The sequence below is a fragment of the Ictidomys tridecemlineatus genome, chromosome 9 (genome assembly GCF_052094955.1).
Source record: "Ictidomys tridecemlineatus isolate mIctTri1 chromosome 9, mIctTri1.hap1, whole genome shotgun sequence".
Classification (NCBI taxonomy): Eukaryota; Metazoa; Chordata; class Mammalia; order Rodentia; family Sciuridae; genus Ictidomys; species Ictidomys tridecemlineatus.
The window spans coordinates 148,272,914-148,293,933 of record NC_135485.1 but is presented as its reverse complement, the minus strand read 5'-3'; the positions used below and the strand labels follow the sequence as shown (position 1 = coordinate 148,293,933).

General features: G+C 52.6%; 1 protein-coding gene across 1 annotated transcript in view; it reads right to left on the bottom strand.

The window, feature by feature from the left end:
- Positions 1 to 21,020, bottom strand: part of Sec24d (SEC24 homolog D, COPII component) — a 62,607-nt gene that overhangs the window by 15,831 nt on the left and 25,756 nt on the right. The window contains exons 9-14 of the mRNA XM_078020755.1: positions 20,822 to 20,960; positions 14,281 to 14,396; positions 8,969 to 9,093; positions 2,319 to 2,510; positions 1,410 to 1,503; positions 297 to 413 (exon numbers count right to left, since the gene is read on the bottom strand). Coding sequence (XP_077876881.1) covers positions 297 to 413; positions 1,410 to 1,503; positions 2,319 to 2,510; positions 8,969 to 9,093; positions 14,281 to 14,396; positions 20,822 to 20,960 — 783 coding nt within the window. The remainder of the gene's footprint in view (positions 1 to 296; positions 414 to 1,409; positions 1,504 to 2,318; positions 2,511 to 8,968; positions 9,094 to 14,280; positions 14,397 to 20,821; positions 20,961 to 21,020) is intronic.

Genomic DNA, 21,020 nt, shown 5'->3' with positions numbered 1-21,020 from the left:
CTGTCTGGAGTGCCCGGCAGCTCTGCCTCAGGCCCCAGCCGGTGCCTCGGGGTCCCACGGCATGTGTCTGTTCTCCGTGGACTCTGTGTTCAGCATCCCCCTGGTTCTTGGCCTCTTACACAGATTATCCACAGAATATGTTTGGGCTCTTATTGATGTTTTTCTACTAATATAAAAATTCTCAAATTTCTCAACTCAAAACATTCCTGCGCTGTGCAATGCAGGCTTTGACTCCAGCGCCTGTGCCCTCCTGACAGCAGGGCAGGCGGGCTCTGCCACCCACGGCTGGCCTGTACCTTCTCCTTGTCTGTGTTGAGCAGTCTCTTGTCGTCTCTGTTCTTGAGCTTCCCTGGCGCCTCAGCAGTTGGCAAGGAGGAATGGAAGATGAAGAGCTTGCCAGGACACTCTGCCGCCTGGAACAGGCAGGGGAATCTCAGAAAATGCTTGAGCGTGGAGGCTTTATTTTAAGGGAATAGAAGTATGTCAAAATGTACAGGTTGGTTCTGCGAGGTGAGCCCTACAGCCATCTAATCTGTGGGCAGGTACGCTCCCTCCGTGTTACAGGCTGAGAAACTGAGGCTCAGCAAGGCCAGGCCTCCCACGAAGGTTTCAGATGGGCCAGGGTCAAGTCCGTGTAGCAGGAAGACACAAGGTACAGTAGCAGCACCTTGTCCAGCCCACAGTTTAGCCTCCAGGCTCGTGAGTCCCACTGAGCAGGAGGACGGCAGGGTCTGGATCTGTGGCAGAGCTGCTCACAGCAGCCTCCACAGCAGGGTGAATCAGGGTCCTTCAGGAATAGGCTGAGGGGTGTGGCCGGGGTGCAGGGACAGATCAGGCCAAGGCAGCGGCCCTGCGGAGGGGACCGACCCATCATCCCCAGAGCCCTGGAGGGAAGGACGAGGACCCTGCTGCTGTCAGTGTCATGCTGCACTTTGTCTTACAGGTCAACCTAAACTCCACTTTAATAACAGAACTTCAGAACTAACTGGGAAGCTGCCGCCGGGGTCGGACTTGTGCAGGCATTAGTGGCTTCTCCACCCACCGCCTGGGTTTTACTCCAATACTGTGACAACCACCAGAATCACTTGGGTTCACTGGCCATACCTTCAGCCTCAGCCAGGCCCAAGTGTCACTGCTGTCCCTATCCCTGGGCCCTGAGGACTGCCCTGCATGCCGGAAACCCCACAGGAAGGGGGTTTCTCTCCTCGTAGCTGGTGACGCTCTTGCTAAACTGACTTTAAAGTAGGTCTCATGCAGCCAAGAGCAGGTGCTGAGCTGGAGCCTCCAGACCAGGGCTCAGACCTGGGGGAGCTGCGTGAGCACTGGGCAGCTGGCTGGGCAGGGCGGCCTCCAGAGCCCAGGGCCTGTCTTTAGCTGCAGTTGCAAGCATGCAGAGTGGCTGGTCTCACCTTCAGAGCCTCCATGCCCGCCTGGACCACAGGAGCGAAGACGGCCTCATTCTCGTTGGAGTCTGCAAACATCCCTGGAATCTGGTCCAGCAAGCTACAGGGCAGGAGAAAGTAGAGGTACTGAATGGCCCACGTGCCTGTCCAGGCCCTGAGAGCTCAACCACTGGCAGCACAGGCCCAGTGCATGGTGAGGGCCTCAGGGCAGGGCCTCCCAGCACAGTCAGAACCAGGCATGGGGCCTGGACCAGACACCAACTGCGTCAGCTCTGTATGTGCTCCTCTTCACCACACTCTTGATCTGATAGACTCTGAGTTTCTGAAACAGTATTATCTCTCCCCAGCTCTTCTTAGTTTTCTTTCTTTCTTTTCTTTTTAATATTTTTTTAAGTTGTCAATGGATCTCTTTTTATTTATTTATACACTGTGCTGAGGATTGAACCCGGGGCCTCACACATGCCAGTCAAGTGCTCTACCTCCGAGCCCCGCCCAGCTCTTCTTACTTTCTATTCTGAATCAGGGCCTCACTGAATTGCCCAGGCTGGCCTGGTGTTTCTGCTCCTCTGCCTCAGCCTCTGGGCAGCTGGTGACAGGCGTGCCCACACCTGCCTCTATCTTCAATACTATCACCATGGACACTCTTCCCATGCAGAAGGCACCTCCCGTGCACCCCCAGAGAAAAGGAATGATTCAGAGGATTAAGATGAGTGTGATCCACATTAAAGATTCTGGTCCTCTTAGATTCTGGTTCACATTAAAGAGCAATAGGCAGAACACAATGACAGAGTGTGTAATCCATGTCTTCAAATCCCTCTACTGATCGCAAAACAACACAAAACCAGACAGAATCAAGATGCAGTGCACCGGAGCAGGTCTTGGCTGTCCTGAAATGATAGGACACATGACATTTACTTGTGAATCACCGACTGGGACTCTTGATAGTTGACGAGGAACCCATCCAGCAGAGGAACAAAGACCTCTCCAATGTCCGTCACCACCATCATCTGAGGCTGCGCCAAGTTGCTCTTCACGTTGAAGAAGTGGAGAACTGTGTGGTAGGTGATAAACCCCACGCGGACTGCAGACGGCTCTTCACGCTCTTCCCTGTGAGCAAAAGAACTGTTGTGGCCTTTCATAAAGTGGAACGAGAAGTGTTTCAGTTGGACATATAAAGATATGTGTCTGAATTTGGGCTTCCTGAAGAAAACAAGGCAAAGCCACATCCTGGGGATGAGGGTACGACAAAATCAGGCAGTGATGAGGAATCTCAAAATTCCAAGGGGAAGCAAAGTACATATTATGAGAACACTTGCTCACATTTTTTTTTTTTTTAGATTTAGGTGCCCGCAATATATTTAATTTTTTAAATTTTATGTGGTGTTGAGGATCATACCCAGTGTCTCGTGCGTGCCAGGCGGGCGCGCTACACTGGAGCCACATCCCCAGTCCACATTTCTTTTTTTTTTTTGTGGAAAAGAGTTTTCTTTATTTAAAAAGTCATTCATAGCATTCCATTGAGAATGCATGTAAAATTGGAAGTATTTGCCACTTTAATTTGCCATTTTGTGTACTTGTTAATTTATGTATATATTTATAAATTTTATATGCCTATAAATGTATTATATACCAGTATTACAGTAATTTGTGATATATGAGTAACTTGTAGCTGCTGTCAAGTAACAGATATACTATTACTCTTTTATACAGTATATTATACCTATCTTATATTCCAAGTCTTCTTAGAAATATGGTAATATTTAAGTAGGGTATGAAGGGACACTTTTGTAATCCCACATACTCAGAGAGGCTGAGGCAGGAGGATTGTGGATTCAAGGCCAGACTGGGCAAAAGAAGGAGACCCCCACTTCAAAAAAAATAAATAAATACATCAGTATTATATATCAATATTTGCTAATTCATGAAATGAATATATGTTATCTTGTATTTTTTAAAAAACTATATTACTACTAGCATAAGAATTTTAAGTTTTTTTTTAAATTTTAGAAATAAGTAGTTTAATTCATTTTCATGAAAACATCCTACCATAGACTATGAGAATTTTTATACCTGAAATGATTTGTGGTCACTGGCATCTTTTTCTCTTCACACGATGAGTGATTAATATGTCTTTGGGAGCTAAGTGATAACTGATTTGATATTTCTGGGCCAAGAATGCTAAATTTACTCTGGGGAAAAACAAAAAAATTTGCATATTCCTCCAAATTTTTGTTAAATTAACCAAAGGAAAAAGAAAAGAAAGACAGAATACTATCTCAGTCACCTACAATGATGTGAAAATGGAACTGTCTCCAAATGAACCTGCTCTCCCTCTCTTGTACAGATGCCCAGCCCACATTTCTTTAGTACGTGTAACTTCAGCCTTCTAAACCCACGAGCAGGCCAGGCTTATCCCGTTCCTTACGAACACAGGGCACAGCACACAGCAGCTGAGGACGCGGAGCACCTCCCTTACTCAGGAACACAGCTCCTCCACTCCACCAGGAAAGGGTCTGCCCCTCCTGCAGTCCCAGGGCCTCTGACAGAGGCTCATTTTTGAACCTATATGTCCTAACAACAATACTTCAGAGCAATTCCAGGGTATATGGACAAGGTTACTCTTATTGAGAAAGGGCCCTTTTGTGGTATCATGAAAAGGTAACACAAGCAGGAAAACTGTGATAACGTGGGTTGTTTTAGGAATTTCACAGGCCTTGGTCTTCCTGAGTGTGTAGGTCCTGGAAGGTTCTGGGTCGGTGTGTGGAGGCAGTGCTCAGAACTGGGTGGTTCATGTACATGGAGCACCGTCTGCCCTGCTCCCTCCCGAGACAAGTTAACCGCAGGGAGAAACACGGGCTGCTGCGTCCCGCCCTGACCCAGGGAAGGCCACAGTGTCACCTGCTATTCTCTTTGACCCTCAGATCCAGTGCAGCTCATTTTGCTTAAGACAATTTTTCCAAAGGACCTGGCTGCTCCAATTCCACATGGCAAAAAGAGTTACAAGAAGAAGGAAGATGGAAGAATTCAGATGAGAATTAGACCAGTTTGAGAATCTGCTTCTGCTTTGACGCCTTGATTTCTTTGATGTTCAGCAGAGGGTAGGCTGACAAGCACTGTTTTTCCAACTGTTTCATTTATTATCTCCATCCTTTGCCAACCGAGGGTACTCTTTATGTTGCCTTAGTAAAGGTTGAAATGCTCACAGGTTCTCTCAATCCCTTCCACGCACACTTACTGCACACTGGCGTTCTAGACACTGGCAAAGCTTTCAGAAGTAGGAATCCTCATCTTTTGTGACTATACAGATAGAGATGCTCATATTCATCTCCGTATCCAAGATGTATGACTTCAGGTGATTAGCACTATGCTATACCACACCACGACACCCACCCTTACTACGCCACACCAGGTCTACCAAGACATGCCACACCACCTCATGCTAAGCCATACTACACGATGCCAGGTCAGGCCAGGCCAGGCCAGGCCAGGCCAGGCTATACTATAGCAATAGCATGCCATACCATACCAAGCCATGCCACATCATGCCATACCACTCCAAGACATACTACACCATGCCATGCCATGCCATACCCAGCCATGCCACACTATACTAGACCATGCCAATCCATGTCTTGCCATGCCCAAACCATACTACACCATACCAGGTCATACGAAGCCATACTACATTGTACCATACCATGCCAAGCCATGCCATGCAATACCAAAGCCTACTATGCCATACAATACCATTCCAAGCCATACTACACTGTACCATGCCATACCATACCAAGCCATGCCACATCATGCCATACCACTCCAAGCCATACTACACCATACCAGGTCATACCAAGCCATGCCATGCCCAGCCATGCCACACCATACTAGACCGTGCCAATCCATGTCTTGCCATGCCCAAGCCATACTACACCATATCAGGCCATACCAAGCCATGCCATGCCCAGCCATGCCACACCATGCTAGACCGTGCCAATCCATGTCTTGCCATGCCCAAGCCATACTAGAGAAACCACCCTCCCTTGCTCTCGGGTGCAGAGTCTTCTTTTGCCCACAGGCTGTAGCACAGGGGCAGTCAGGGGTCTGCTGAGGATGAGCACACTGGGAGACTCTGAGTCGGGTGGCCCAGCAGTGAGTGTGGGGCCAGCCTGGCCCTGGAATGAACACTGCTGACCTAGGCTTTGTTCATCTGGGGGACAGTTTACTAGCACACTACTGGGTAGGCCTCCACTTGCCAGTGGACCTCTATCACACAAGGGAAAGTGCCTAGCAAATCACGAAGACTTGTTTCTCTTTAGCAGGTGGTCTGGAGTCAGAGAGGGCAAAGAGCAAAAGAATTCAGCCCAGCACAATCCAGATCACGGTTTCCACTGGGCAGGGAAGACACAGGCAAGAGGGAGGAGGCCTGGGGCTCACAGCAATCACTTAGAACCCCAAGGAGCATTTTGAAAAGCATCTGGTCAGTTCACCCCTCATGAGAAGACACAGTATCTCCATGGGAACATGTGTTATTTTTTAAAAGTTTGTTTAAGGAACCAGACACTGTCCGAACATTTTCTCCACATTATCACGACCTCATTCAATTACACCCACAGAAGAAAACTCTCAGCCTCCCCTCAACAGTCCACCTGCACTGCGAGGGTACAGCCCGTCACACCTGCTTCTTCCCTTGCCTCCTGAACACTTGCCACAATTTCATCAGAGCAAACTGGACAGAGCAATGCTGAGCTCGTTAGTAAGGAGAGGAAGCAGAAAATCCTCAAAACACAAACGGCCACACACTTGGCCCAGTAGCTGGGTATGGACACCAGGTGGAATGTCTCAAAGCTTTTCTTTCCTGTTCCAAAAAGGTCAGAAAAGTCAGGCAGGTTTGCCAGGCCCAAGACATATGTTCAGACAGAAATTCAAAATGAAGTAGTGAAGCACAGGGCCTTTTCTTTCCAAGGATTAGCTAAAAGGTAGACACACCCTAAGATGTCCATCAGGACTCCAGACTGCTTCAAGAAGTGGGTCAAACTGACAGGGCCACCTTAAAGACACAGCTGTGCAGTCCCAACGCATCCCAGGAGGAGAGACAACCAGACCTGTCCCACAGCAGGCGGGAGGGAGGGCAGGAGGAGAGACAACCAGACCTGTCCCACAGCAGGCGGGAGGGAGGGCAGGAGGAGAGACAGCCAGACCTGTCCCACAGCAGGCGGGAGGGAGGGCAGGAGGAGAGACAGCCAGACCTGTCCCACAGCAGGCGGGAGGGAGGGCAGGAGGAGAGACAACCAGACCTGTCCCACAGCAGGCGGGAGGGAGGGCAGGAGGAGAGACAACCAGACCTGTCCCACGTCAGGCCGGAGGGAGGGCAGGAAGAGAGACAACCAGACCTGTCCCACAGCAGGCGGGAGGGAGGGCAGGAGGAGAGACAACCAGACCTGTCCCACAGCAGGCGGGAGGGAGGGCAGGAGGAGAGACAACCAGACCTGTCCCACGTCAGGCGGGAGGGAGAGCAGGAGGAGAAACAACCAGACCTGTCCCACGTCAGGCGGGAGGGAGGGCAGGAGGAGAGACAGCCAGACCTGTCCCACAGCAGGCGGGAGGGAGGGCAGGAGGAGAGACAACCAGACCTGTCCCACAGCAGGCGGGAGGGAGGGCAGGAGGAGAGACAACCAGACCTTTCCCACAGCAGGCGGGAGGGAGGGCAGGAGGAGAGACAACCAGACCTGTCCCACAGCAGGCGGGAGGGAGGGCAGGAGGAGAGACAGCCAGACCTGTCCCACGTCAGGCGGGAGGGAGGGCAGGAGGAGAGACAGCCAGACCTGTCCCACAGCAGGCGGGAGGGAGGGCAGGAGGAGAGACAACCAGACCTGTCCCACGTCAGGCGGGAGGGAGGGCAGGAGGAGAGACAGCCAGACCTGTCCCACAGCAGGCGGGAGGGAGGGCAGGAGGAGAGACAACCAGACCTGTCCCACGTCAGGCGGGAGGGAGGGCAGGAGGAGAGACAACCAGACCTGTCCCACGTCAGGCGGGAGGGAGGGCAGGAGGAGAGACAGCCAGACCTGTCCCACAGCAGGCGGGAGGGAGGGCAGGAGGAGAGACAGCCAGACCTGTCCCACAGCAGGCGGGAGGGAGGGCAGGAGGAGAGACAGCCAGACCTGTCCCACAGCAGGCGGGAGGGAGGGCAGGAGGAGAGACAACCAGACCTGTCCCACGTCAGGCGGGAGGGAGGGCAGGAGGAGAGACAACCAGACCTGTCCCACAGTAGGCGGGAGGGAGGGCAGGAGGAGAGACAACCAGACCTGTCCCACGTCAGGCGGGAAGGAGGGCAGGAGGAGAGACAACCAGACCTGTCCCACAGCAGGCGGGAGGGAGGGCAGGAGGAGAGACAACCAGACCTGTCCCACAGCAGGCGGGAGGGAGGGCAGGAGGAGAGACAACCAGACCTGTCCCACAGCAGGCGGGAGGGAGGGCAGGAGGAGAGACAACCAGACCTGTCCCACAGCAGGCGGAGGGAGGGCAGGAGGAGAGACAACCAGACCTGTCCCACAGCAGGCGGGAGGGAGGGCAGGAGGAGGGACAACCAGACCTGTCCCACAGCAGGCGGGAGGGAGGGCAGGAGGAGAGACAACCAGACCTGTCCCATGTCAGGCGGGAGGGAGGGCAGGAGGAGAGACAACCAGACCTGTCCCACGTCAGGCGGGAGGGAGGGCAGGAGGAGAGACAACCAGACCTGTCCCACAGCAGGCGGGAGGGAGAGCAGGAGGAGAGACAACCAGACCTGTCCCACAGCAGGCGGGAGGGAGGGCAGGAGGAGAGACAACCAGACCTGTCCCACGTCAGGCGGGAGGGAGGGGCAGCAGGGCAAGTGCGCGGGTGCCCGTCTGTCCTTTGGGATCTCCTCTGAGGGCGCAACTATGGTCTCATACCTGGTGCCCGTGCGAGGCCAGCACTCTTCCCCACTAGGTAGCAGGTGCAAAGGGAGGAGCTGCTGCTGGTGCAGATGGGGTTGAAAAAAAACGGGAGGAGGGAAAGCCCATCATGGAAACAGGAGCGACTCAAAGTTCAGGCTGAGAACCAGAGCCTGTAAGAGGATTCCGTGATGAAATACACCATCATTCAGTTTCCACACCTACATAGAGAAATGACCAGCTCCATTTTCAACCTGATGATAAATTATAAAATTGCTCTAAAATAAAATTGTGTTTTAATGCTGATAAAATTAGGTGGTCTGTGTGTCAATTATTGATTCACTCTGTATCCACCATAAGACCAGACCCCACGGGAAAGTCAGTGCTTTGGAAGTGAAGGACAAACTCAATGCTCCTGGCACTGCAGAGTTCCCTGCTGATCTGCAAAGGTGCTGAGCATTGTTACCCCAGCATTGTTTTATGGGTTTGTACAGAAGATCACTTTAACATTTCAAAAACTCAAAAGCATGGTGCCGTTTGATCTGTAACTAATTACCCAATCTCCTCCTTAGCAAAAGACCTCCACTGGCCACTGAGTCCTGGGTTCTGGCCCAGTTAGCCAGCAACCCCGTGGGGTAGCAAGGAGGAATGTCTTACCTTGGAAGCCGCTCCAGCAGCGTCTTCAGTTCCTCGCAGATGAGCTTGACCAGCCCACTCTTGATGTTGCTATAGGAAACGTTGATCATGAAGATAAAGGCCGGGGGGCTGGGAGGCTTGTTCTTCTGCAGGAAAGCAGACAGTGCACACGGTAAATGCCTCTCACATCAAACTCACTCACTGGAGACCCGCAGGTCTTCAGAAGTTCACTGAATATTTAGGCTGTAACATCTGTGGAATCAAATCCTGTTCAAGAAGAGAGTCTGATGCTACCGGAGAGATGAGGCAGCAGCTTACCTCAGGACCTGACCGACTCTGGCAGCACTGTGACAGCTGGCAGAGAGGTGCACTCTGGCAGACCCCCGACTGAAGCTGCTGCAGGGGATCTCACCACCTGGGTCCCTGTTCAGGGCTCTCACGAGCTCTGCTTCAGTTTCACTGATGTGACATCAGACACTAAAATTTAACGCAGAATTTAAAAATAGCACCACATTGTTTAGCGCCTACTCAATCTATTTCATATCCATCGTCAACAGGGCCTTTGTGTGTCTGAAACATCCCCGACATGAGGCAGCTGCTCTGAAACGGTTTCAGGCTGTTTGCGCCCGGGTCTGGCTCTGGTGCTCAAGGAAGTGATTCCTAGTGGGGGCTCAGGAAATACGTAGACCAGAGAGCCACAGGCAAACAGCTTCCGCGACCTACCCCAGAGCAAACACCAACTCAATTTCTGACTTTATGATAAACCATAAAAATGTTCTACAATAAAATCATGTTTTAATCATATTCATTCTGCCTCAGTACAAGGCTAGATGGGATGCTGTTCTAGTAGAAGTACTTCATTTCACTAACGTGTTTTTGCAGTACTGAGTCTGAACCCAGAGGGGCTCTAGGTCCCAGCCTAGAATGTTTTATCTGGAGACAGGGTCTCCTAACTTGCCCAGGAAGGCCTGGGATTCTTGGTCTTCCTGCCTCAGCCTCCAAGAAGCTGGGATGGCAGGCATGCCCGGCCACACCTGGCTAAAAGTAGGTCACTGAAGGTCTCAGGGTACAAGATGTAAAAAGCATCAGCATGAAAACTTCATCCCTTTGCCACACCCAAAGTCAAGAGGCAAAGGAGCCTGCTGCTGACACACGGGCGCTTTCCTGCAGGCGGCTCCTGGTCCCGCCTCCTCCCTGCAGCACATCTGAGCTGACTCTCGCTGGGTGAGAGCCACTCTCATGGGGAACCGCCTCTGTGAGAGTGTCCTGCCAGCCTGCCCTCTCCTCAGCCAGCAGCTCCCTCTGGGCACGCTCCTGGTGCCAGCCTCTCGCTCCACAACACTCCCCAGTGGGTCCCTTCCCACACGCACGTCAGAAGCTGGCGGACAGTGCAGGTCTGGCCATTCCCGTCCCTCAGTCATGGGGACCCTTTTTTCCAGAGTGATTTCCCACTGTGTTTTGTCACAGCCTCCCTCTTAATGCCTGGAGTCTATCTTTAGGCCACTGTGAGGGCTGCCTGCCGGGCTCTCCTAGCCTCTGCGCTCCAGGCCAGTGTCCCGTGAGCTGCTGCACAGCCCCAAGCAAGGTCTGCAGGTGTCAGCAGCTACAGTTACCCGGCACCTCCTGGAAGGAAGTTTCTCAGAGCACGCTTTCCAAAACTGGAAGGACCTCCCGTCCCACTCGCCACCTCGCAAGACCCAAAGTCAGCCCTCGCTTCTTTCCTCTAAAATTGGTTTTAATGTAGTAAAATGAATAGAGGAAACTCAGTACTTCTTCAGCATGCAGGTCAGTGGTGCCAAGTGCTCTCGCATCCATTTTCATGACTCCTCCAACTTGCAAAACTGAAACTGACCCGCAGCCCCTCCAGGAGCTGGCCGCCATTCTGCTCTGAACCTGTGGGTCTGGCCTCTCCCGGCCTCGTGCCACCTGGATGTGCAGCGTGGCCCTGGCCTGCGGCTAGGTGCTCCACTCAGCACAAGACCTGGGCCTTCGTCTGCTTGGCAGCACCTGCCAGAAACGGCCTCTCCTTGAGCTGAGTGACACCTGTGGCAGCACAGGCCCCTTCACCTACCCACCCACCCACCGGTGCACACGGCTTTGCTCCAGCAGCTGCTGCTGGAGCAAGCAGGTGTGGGTGGACAGGCCAGAAGGAGCGGCTCCCTCCTCACCTCCACTGCCCTATGAGTCCCTCCATGGCCTGTCATTGGAGACCCTCCTAATGCTCGAGACCAAAGGTGTGGTTTCAGCCAGTGGGAGCTGAGAGCTGGGCTGTGTCTCAGGACATTTCCTGGGCACCTTGCTCCTCGGCACACACATTGCCCACCTCAGCGCTACCTCTCAAACACCTCCCAGGCAGAGCCTGGTGGGCCTCCACCAGAATCTGCAGGAAGAGTTCTGTTGGGCACAAGTTCTTAAAAAGACTTAAACCTGAGTATCTTGAGGCCAGCTCTCAAGGCCTCAGCCCTGGTCTCCTCGCACAATGGTGGCCAGGGGATCACTGAGAGACCCACCCAGAGGCACACGTGGACTCGGCCCTCTCCACAATGTGTGCAAAATGTCAACCTCACCACCTCGCATGGACGTTAAGACCAACTGAAATGAATGGGCGACAGGACTGTACAGCTCTCCTTTCAATGTCTGTTAAACACACCCACAAAGCAGATAAGCGCCTTTCCATCATTCAATTCCCTGTGTGAGCTCACTGGTCTACATCATTTACACCTTAAATAATAATTGAATTGAAAGACCTTTACAGCATATTTTTTTTTTTTAATGAACTCTACCTGGAAAAGTAAAAGGAAGAGCAGGCTCATAAAAACTCTTCAAAATGCACAAATTGGACTTGGCTCCTGCTTCCCAGTGGGTTTCCATCAGTTAGACACCCCCCTGCAGCAGGTTTGAAGGTACCAGGACTGCTCTTCCCAGTGCAGGTCTGCCTTCTGCCTGAGGTTCTACCAAAGCATCGCGTGGAGCCTGCAGGGCCTGTGGTCAGACTTGACCCACAGCACAGATGTCCCTCCACCATCTGGCGTGGCTCTGTTATTTAGTTAGAACAGCAAATGATTATGTGTTGCCTAATGATTCTCCTGCAGTCAACAGCAGAAAGGAAAAAGAAAGATCACTCCCCAATCTAATTGGGCTGAACTTCAGGACATGCTTCTTGCCTAAAAGAAAGCATTTGTACCAAAATTGTTTTTCTATTTTTCCAAATATGTTCAAACACTACAGCATTTTAAACTAACAAGACCGTTTTCTTAAGCAATTAGGATCTATGTAATGTAGTTCAAAATGATGATGTAAAACACTAAAATAAATGAGTAAGATATGTTCATTGAAAAAAATTTAAAAAGCCAATTAACTGGAAAAATTTAAGTTTTGAGAAACATTCCCTATAACCTATTCTCAGTGTGGGACGGGTCCCCCCAGAAAACACCCCTGGGTCCATTCTGTGGGCCCGAGGCTGCTTCCTGGGAGTAGGCACAGAGTGAGGAACAGAGTGAGGAGGACACTTCTCCAGGTCACACAGGCTGAGATCTACGTAAGACCCAGAGGTGTGTTCAGATCCCTGGACAGTGGGAAAGTTCTGCCAGGGGCCCCCAATGATATCCTCCTGCAGCACTGGAATAGAAGCCTGCCTGCCTCCCTCCCCCGCTCATTAGTCCACTCCCCACTGCTTCATCCATTCACCCAACCACTCATGAATGCACTAATTCACTCACTCATTCATTCAATTCAGTTACTCACTAATTCATTCATTCACTCGTTCTCATCCACTGGCACTCGTCTCTCATTCACTCATTCACTCATTCTCATCCACTGGCACTCGTCTCTCATTCACTCATTCACTCGTTCTCATCCACTGGCACTCGTCTCTCATTCACTCATTCACTCATTCTCATCCACTGGCACTCGTCTCTCATTCACTCATTCATTCAATTCAGTTACTCACTAATTAGTTCACTCATTCACTCATTCTCATCCACTGGCACTCGTCTCTCATTCACTCATTCACTCATTCTCATCCACTGGCACTCGTCTCTCATTCACTCATTCACTCATTCTCATCCACTGGCACTCGTCTCTCATTCACTCATTCACTCATTCTCATCCACTGGCACTCGTCTCTCATTCACTCATTCACTCATTCTCATCCACTGGCACTCGTCTCTCATTCACTCATTCATTCATTCTCATCCACTGGCACTCGTCTCTCATTCACTCATTCATTCATTCTCATCCACTGGCACTCGTCTCTCATTCACTCATTCACTCATTCTCATCCACTGGCACTCGTCTCTCATTCACTCATTCACTCATTCTCATCCACTGGCACTCGTGTCTCATTCACTCATTCATCGACTCACTCATTGATTTACTCATTAACTTATTCATTAATTCACCTATTCATTCACCCACCCACTCACGCACTCACTCATTTGTAAACTCACTCATTCATTTCATGTGTACCCAACAAATGTCTACCAGTCACTGGGAACAGGACAAAGAGGACTGGGCCCAGGGATGTTAGAATACACGAGGCAGGCAGGCAGATAAGCGGGAGATCTGAGCTCCGTGGGGAGAAACGCTGAAGCAGCAATCCAGACCAAGCTCTCTGAGGACACAGATGTGGGACACACTGCCCACAACGAGGACGGCAAGTGGTGTGCCGCAGATAGAACGTCCCCCAGGCAGCAGAGCTTGGGCAGGAGTCTCCCAGCGGGGAGCACACAGGTGTGAGAAGGAGAGCAAAACACGCCTGCCTAAAATGGCCTGTGTGAATGTGAGCCACCAAAGGGCCGTGAGTTCAGCACACGTGGTGAGGTTGTTCAGTGGAAGACAGAGCTGAGGGCAGTGCGGGGCCCATAGTCAAGGGCTTTAACAGGAGGCAAAACATTTTCAACTTACATTTTTAGGAAAAAACAACTAAAATTGGTTCATGAGAGGCCATTGGGAAGGGAGGCTTATGGGTCTATTTTGGAGCAAGGACAGCGGAGGCCACGGCCCCAGGCCCCTGAGGCCACAGCTGGAGAGAAGAAAGGAGACACAGGGCCAGCCACGGTCCTCGGAGTACATGGCTGCACTCCGGCCTTGAGATTCCCGGGGCAGAGGCCTGGGGGGCCCTGGTGGACGTGCTGCACCAGGACGTCAGCAGCTTCTGTCTGGAGGAGACAAAAATCATTGCTCCCTCTTTCTCACTTCAGCCATGGTCTGGCCACTGGATCGGGCTGACTCCTGCCTCGCTCCGGCTGAGCTAGGCATCGGTCTGCACAGGGCAAGGTTGTTCACCTGAAGTGACCTGGACGCACAGCCCCTCCAGCCCCGGGCACACTCACCCTGCAGTAATCCAACGTGGCGACGTACTCGTAAGACCCCAGCGAAAGCTCGGGCTTCTCATAGTGGTCCAGTCTTCTCCCAAGGTGGTCCAGGTGTTGGAAATAGAATGGTGGGACTGACAAAAGAGAGGAAAGGAACACAAATGAACTCTCCCTTTATCACAGGAGGAAACATGTCGATGGCTGGGATGCAGTGTGTTCCAAATGCCCACGCCTTTCAAAGCATTCCTGGGAAAGTATGAGGATTTTCCTAAACACCACTCGGCTCTTCTACGATATTGAGGACATGTATGATTTGGAGCAGCCTTAAAAAACAGGATAAAAGTATTTTTGATACAGCACAACCCCACATTGCAAAAAAGTAACTTAAGAAAAGGCAGCTCTAGAGCACTTGCCTGGCAAGTGGGTCTGATCCTTAGCACCCTATAAAAATAAGTAAAATAGAGATATCGTCTACAACTAAACTTTCTTAAAAAGCACGGTTGTTTTTAGGTCTTTGCAACCCAAATATTTAATGGTCCATATTTAATTACATCTTTCTAAAAGAATCTGGAGATTTCTATTTGAAATTTCAACATAGCTTACAGAGATAAACCTGGTTATCTTGATCACTATTATCTACAACACTTTTGCATTTTGATTAAGAATGCCTTCACAGGGTGGGTCTGCATGGTGGTCTCCCAGCATCTGGCTTAAGAGTGCAGAGAATCACTGTTTTGGGAAAGACTTGGCCACTGAAATATCAGCAAAGGCCTCTGGCTGAATCAAAGGGCTCAGAAGGTCAGTTTGAAGTCACTCTGCAGCGTGCAGCACCAGGGCTCACACCCTGAACACTGCACACACAGGGCCTGGAGTCTGTGGGGGGGCCGAGGCCCAGGGAGGCGGAGCAGCACTCAGGAAAGGTGTGCAAAGCGGCTCAAGCACCTGGTGAGAAACACGTCCACGTGTTGGAACCACAGAGCAAGGGCTCACCTTGGGGCAGCCATCCAGCACTGAGGAGCGTTCCCTTGTGAAACGGACTTGGGAACCACCACAGGGCTGTTTCCCAAGGCTGGACTCACCATCGGAAGCATTTTTCTATGCTTACCATATCATGGTCACCTCTTTTAAAAATAAGCTTTATAAAATTCATATTTACATGTGGGTTTCTCAATTAGGAAAATCCAGTGCCTTATAAATATTATAGCAGTGGACACTGTAGGTGAGTTAGGACAGCTGTGAACTACTGTTGGTTACATGTGGGTGACAGGCAAGACCCGATGACTGGCTGGCTTGGGAAGTGTGGGTCAGTAGTTCCGGCCCACATTCACCTGGTACATGTCGTGTGAATTTTTTTACAGTTAATTTTAGCCAGGCAGGTAGCACAGGCCTGTAATCCCAGCTGCTCCAGAGGCTGAGGCGGGAGGAGGGCATGTTGAAGGAAGGCTCAGCAACTTAGTGAGATCCTGCCTCAAAATAAAATAAAAAGAGCTGGGGCCACAGCTCGTGGTAAGCACCTGCCTGGCACGCATGAGACCCTGGGTCCAATCCCCGGTACCTAAAAAAATGTGATTTTGTATCAGCAGCGTTTCATATTATCTAACCCTTTAGCAGACCAAAGTTCAAGTCACATCACTAATGATGCACTACGCTATGGCCGTCCTCCCGCTGCCTCCTGACATCCCTCTCCCTGGCCGCCCTGCTCGGGAGCACCCGTGGCAGCCCATCCAGCGGGCCTCAGCCCTAAATGAGGAATGGGGGGTCAGCAAAGTCCAAGGGAGCCCAGCTTCCCCCAGGGCCACATCCTTGAGCTGGTAGGAATAGCACATCTGGAAGGTGGTGGGAGTCTCCCAGGAGGGTGTCCGGGTGGCACCTGTGCATGGAGACACAGACTCTCAGGGGCTTTTCCACCAAAAAGAGCTAGCCACTGAGGGCCCTGAACTCACACTACAAGTGAGGCAGGGAGTGGCCGCCCCGGGAAGACCCCGAGGTTCTGCATCCTAGATACCTTTATGACTACCTTCCAGGGGGCCAGGGCTGTGTGAAGGCCCCGAGGTTCTGCATCCTAGATACCTTTATGACTACCTTCCAGGGGGCCAGGGCTGTGTGAAGACCCCGAGGTTCTGCATCCTAGATACCTTTATGACTACCTTCCAGGGGGCCAGGGCTGTGTGAAGACCCCAAGGTTCTGCATCCTAGATACCTTTATGACTACCTTCCAGGGGGCCAGGGCTGTGTGAAGACCCCGAGGTTCTGCATCCTAGATACCTTTATGACTACCTTCCAGGGGGGCAGGGCTGTGTGATGGCCCTGAGGTTCTGCATCCTAGATACCTTTATGACTACCTTCCAGGGGGGCAGGGCTGTGTGAAGGCCCTGAGGTTCTGCATCCTAGATACCTTTATGACTACCTTCCAGGGGGGCCAGGGCTGCGTGAAGACCCCGAGGTTCTGCATCCTAGATACCTTTATGACTACCTTCCAGGGGGGCCAGGGCTGTGTGAAGGCCCCGAGGTTCTGCATCCTAGATACCTTTATGACTACCTTCCAGGGGGGCAGGGCTGCGTAAAGACCCCGAGGTTCTGCATCCTAGATACCTTTATGACTACCTTCCAGGGGGGCAGGGCTGCGTGAAGACCCCGAGGTTCTGCATCCTAGATACCTTTATGACTACCTTCCAGGGGGTCAGGGCTGTGTGAAGACCCCGAGGTTCTGCATCCTAGATACCTTTATGACTACCTTCCAGGGGGCCAGGACTGTGTGAAGACCCCGAGGTTCTGCATCCTAGATACCTTTATGACTACCTTCCAGGGGGCCAGGGCTGTGTGAAGACCCCGAGGTTCTGCATCCTAGATACCTTTATGACTACCTTCCAGGGGGGCCAGGGCTGCGTGAAGACCCCGAGGTTCTGCATCCTAGATACCTTTATGACTACCTTCCAGGGGGACAGGGCTGTGTGAAGACCCCGAGGTTCTGCATCCTAGATACCTTTATGACTACCTTCCAGGGGGCCAGGGCTGTGTGAAGACCCTGAGGTTCTGCATCCTAGATACCTTTATGACTACCTTCCAGGGGGGACAGGGCTGTGTGAAGACCCCGAGGTTCTGCATCCTAGATACCTTTATGACTACCTTCCAGGGGGGCCAGGGCTGTGTGAAGACCCCGAGGTTCTGCATCCTAGATACCTTTATGACCACCTTCCAGGGGGCCAGGACTGTGTGAAGACCCCGAGGTTCTGCATCCTAGATACCTTTATGACTACCTTCCAGGGGGGCAGGGCTGCGTGAAGACCCCAAGGTTCTGCATCCTAGATACCTTTATGACTACCTTCCAGGGGGGCAGGGCTGCGTGAAGACCCCGAGGTTCTGCATCCTAGATACCTTTATGACTACCTTCCAGGGGGCCAGGGCTGTGTGAAGACCCCGAGGTTCTGCATCCTAGATACCTTTATGACTACCTTCCAGGGGGTCAGGGCTGTGTGAAGACCCCGAGGTTCTGCATCCTAGATACCTTTATGACTACCTTCCAGGGGGCCAGGGCTGTGTGAAGACCCCGAGGTTCTGCATCCTAGATACCTTTATGACTACCTTCCAGGGGGCCAGGGCTGTGTGAAGACCCCGAGGTTCTGCATCCTAGATACCTTTATGACTACCTTCCAGGGGGGCCAGGGCTGTGTGAAGACCCCGAGGTTCTGCATCCTAGATACCTTTATGACTACCTTCCAGGGGGACAGGGCTGTGTGAAGACCCCGAGGTTCTGCATCCTAGATACCTTTATGACTACCTTCCAGGGGGGCCAGGGCTGTGTGAAGACCCTGAGGTTCTGCATCCTAGATACCTTTATGACTACCTTCCAGGGGGGACAGGGCTGTGTGAAGATCCCGAGGTTCTGCATCCTAGATACCTTTATGACTACCTTCCAGGGGGCCAGGGGTGTGTGAAGACCCCGAGGTTCTGCATCCTAGATACCTTTATGACTACCTTCCAGGGGGGCCAGGGCTGTGTGAAGACCCCGAGGTTCTGCATCCTAGATACCTTTATGACTACCTTCCAGGGGGCCAGGGCTGTGTGAAGACCCTGAGGTTCTGCATCCTAGATACCTTTATGACTACCTTCCAGGGGGCCAGGGCTGCGTGAAGACCCTGAAGTTCTGCATCCTAGATACCTTTATGACTACCTTCCAGGGGGTCAGGGCTGTGTGAAGACCCCGAGGTTCTGCATCCTAGATACCTTTATGACTACCTTCCAGGGGGCCAGGGCTGCGTGAAGACCCCGAGGTTCTGCATCCTAGATACCTTTATGACCACCTTCCAGGGGGTCAGGGCTGTGTGAAGACCCTGAAGTTCTGCATCCTAGATACCTTTATGACTACCTTCCAGGGGGCCAGGGCTGTGTGAAGACCCTGAAGTTCTGCATCCTAGATACCTTTATGACTACCTTCCAGGGGGGCCAGGGCTGTGTGAAGACCCTGAGGTTCTGCATCCTAGATACCTTTATGACCACCTTCCAGGGGGTCAGGGCTGCGTGATGGCCCTGAGATGCCAGAGCTTGGAGCAGAACCTCAGCAGAGGGTGCAGAAGGCCTTGGACTTCCTCCAAACTAAAGTACAAAAGGCTCCTGAAATCCAAGACCAAGATGCATGGCCAAGGACCTGGCAGCCGGTCTACTCCAGGCTGAGAGCTGGAAGGAGGTCTTCCTTGACGAGGTGCAAGGCTGGAGAGCTATGGACCCTGGTCTTCCAGGACACGTGGCACCAAGCACATGGCCCTGTCATGGTCCTCCCCATGAGGCAGACCAGCCACTCAGCTTTGCAGTGGGACAGTTTCAAGATCTCACCACGGGTCTAAGGGGAAAGACTTTCAAGGCCAGTCTCCGGCCTCTCCATTGAACCAGGTCAGGGACTGCCTGTGACTGTGGAGGGACATAGGACCAGTGGAGCTCCCCCACAGAGAACTCTAGACTCCAAAAGCAAGACCAGGGCCACAAAGGCAGAAAACGGAGCTCAGCAGCCTTCAGAGTGCCCACGCTGAGGGGGACATCCAGGCAGACCAGGGCCACTCATCCTTGGTGTGTCCACAGTGGCAGGAGCAGTGGAGCCCAGAGAGGACCCACACACCAGTGATCATCACGTCATTAAAAACGAACTGGGACCAAATTGGGAGTGCTCTCAGCCTCCGTGTGTGCCTTCAGCTCAGGGTTAAGGCAGACCAGCTGCAGCCCAGTCAGTGCTCTCAGCCTCAGTGTGTGCTGTCAGCTCAGGGTTAAGGCAGAGCAGCTGCAGCGCAGTCAGTGCTCTCAGCCTCAGTGTGTGCTGTCAGCTCAGGGTTCAGGCAGACCAGCTGCAGCGCAGTCAGTGCTCTCAGCCTCAGTGTGTGCTTTCAGCTCGGGGTTAAGGCAGAGCAGCTGCAGCCCAGTCAGTGCTCTCAGCCTCAGTGTGTGCTGTCAGCTCAGGGTTCAGGCAGACCAGCTGCAGTGCAGTCAGTGCTCTCAGCCTCAGTGTGTGCTGTCAGCTCGGGGTTAAGGCAGAGCAGCTGCAGCGCAGTCAGTGCTCTCAGCCTCAGTGTGTGCTGTCAGCTCAGGGTTAAGGCAGACCAGCTGCAGCGCAGTCAGTGCTCTCAGCCTCAGTGTGTGCTGTCAGCTCAGGGTTAAGGCAGACCAGCTGCAGCGCAGTCAGTGCTCTCAGCCTCAGTGTGTGCTGTCAGCTCAGGGTTAAGGCAGACCAGCTGCAGCGCAGTCAGTGCTCTCAGCCTCAGTGTGTGCTGTCAGCTCAGGGTTAAGGCAGACCAGCTGCAGCGCAGTCAGTGCTCTCAGCCTCAGTGTGTGCTGTCAGCTCAGGGTTAAGGCAGACCAGCTGCAGCGCAGTCAGTGCTCTCAGCCTCAGTGTGTGCTTTCAGCTCAGGGTTAACGCAGACCAGCTGCAGAGCAGTCAGTGCTCTCAGCCTCAGTGTGTGCCTTCAGCTCAGGGTTAAGGCAGACCAGCTGCAGCGCAGTCAGTGCTCTCAGCCTCAGTGTGTGCTGTCAGCTGGGGGTTAAAACAGACCAGCTGCAGAGCAGTCAGTGCTCTCAGCCTCAGTGTGTGCTTTCAGCTCGGGGTTAAGGAAGACCAGCTGCAGCGCAGTCAGTGCAGGCACACTCTGCACAGCTGTCTCAACATCCCCGAATGAAACTGGAAACAGGATTACGATGAAGTTCCCCATGAACAGCTGACACCCAGGGGAGCACATCCACAGCGTCAATCCCTCCCACTCCTGAGCTCTTCCTCAGCCAGCAAGTCACTCCAGACCAGAGACAGGTCTCCTGAATGTTGCCTGGAGCACGATGGGACCTCATCCGCCTCCAGCTGGAGCATGGTGGAGGGACTGGGATAAACCCGCCCCACCTTCCACGAGGGCTCAAGCAGCCACCTAGAGCTGAGAGGGACGTGGATGTCCCAGACACCAAGTTTCCAGGTGAATCTGAGAGGGCGCTGCGATGCGGGGACCACCTGCCGTCTCCCAGCCAGGCTGCAGAGTGCCTGTGGGTTTACAGGAAGGGCTTCCCCCAAGAGCACTCCACCGCCGCTTACCTTCATTCACACAGCTGCAGAACCCACACTGGTACCTCCTGCCGCCCTCGATGAACTGCATGAAGGGACACATGTAGGCCTTGCACCTGTTGCACCTGACTGGCCCGTTCTCTCCGTGGTCCACCAGGTAAAGGGGTGTCTAGAGAAGAGGAAGGCAAAATGAGGCCTCAGTGCAGGGCTCCTCGGTCCTCTCATCAGC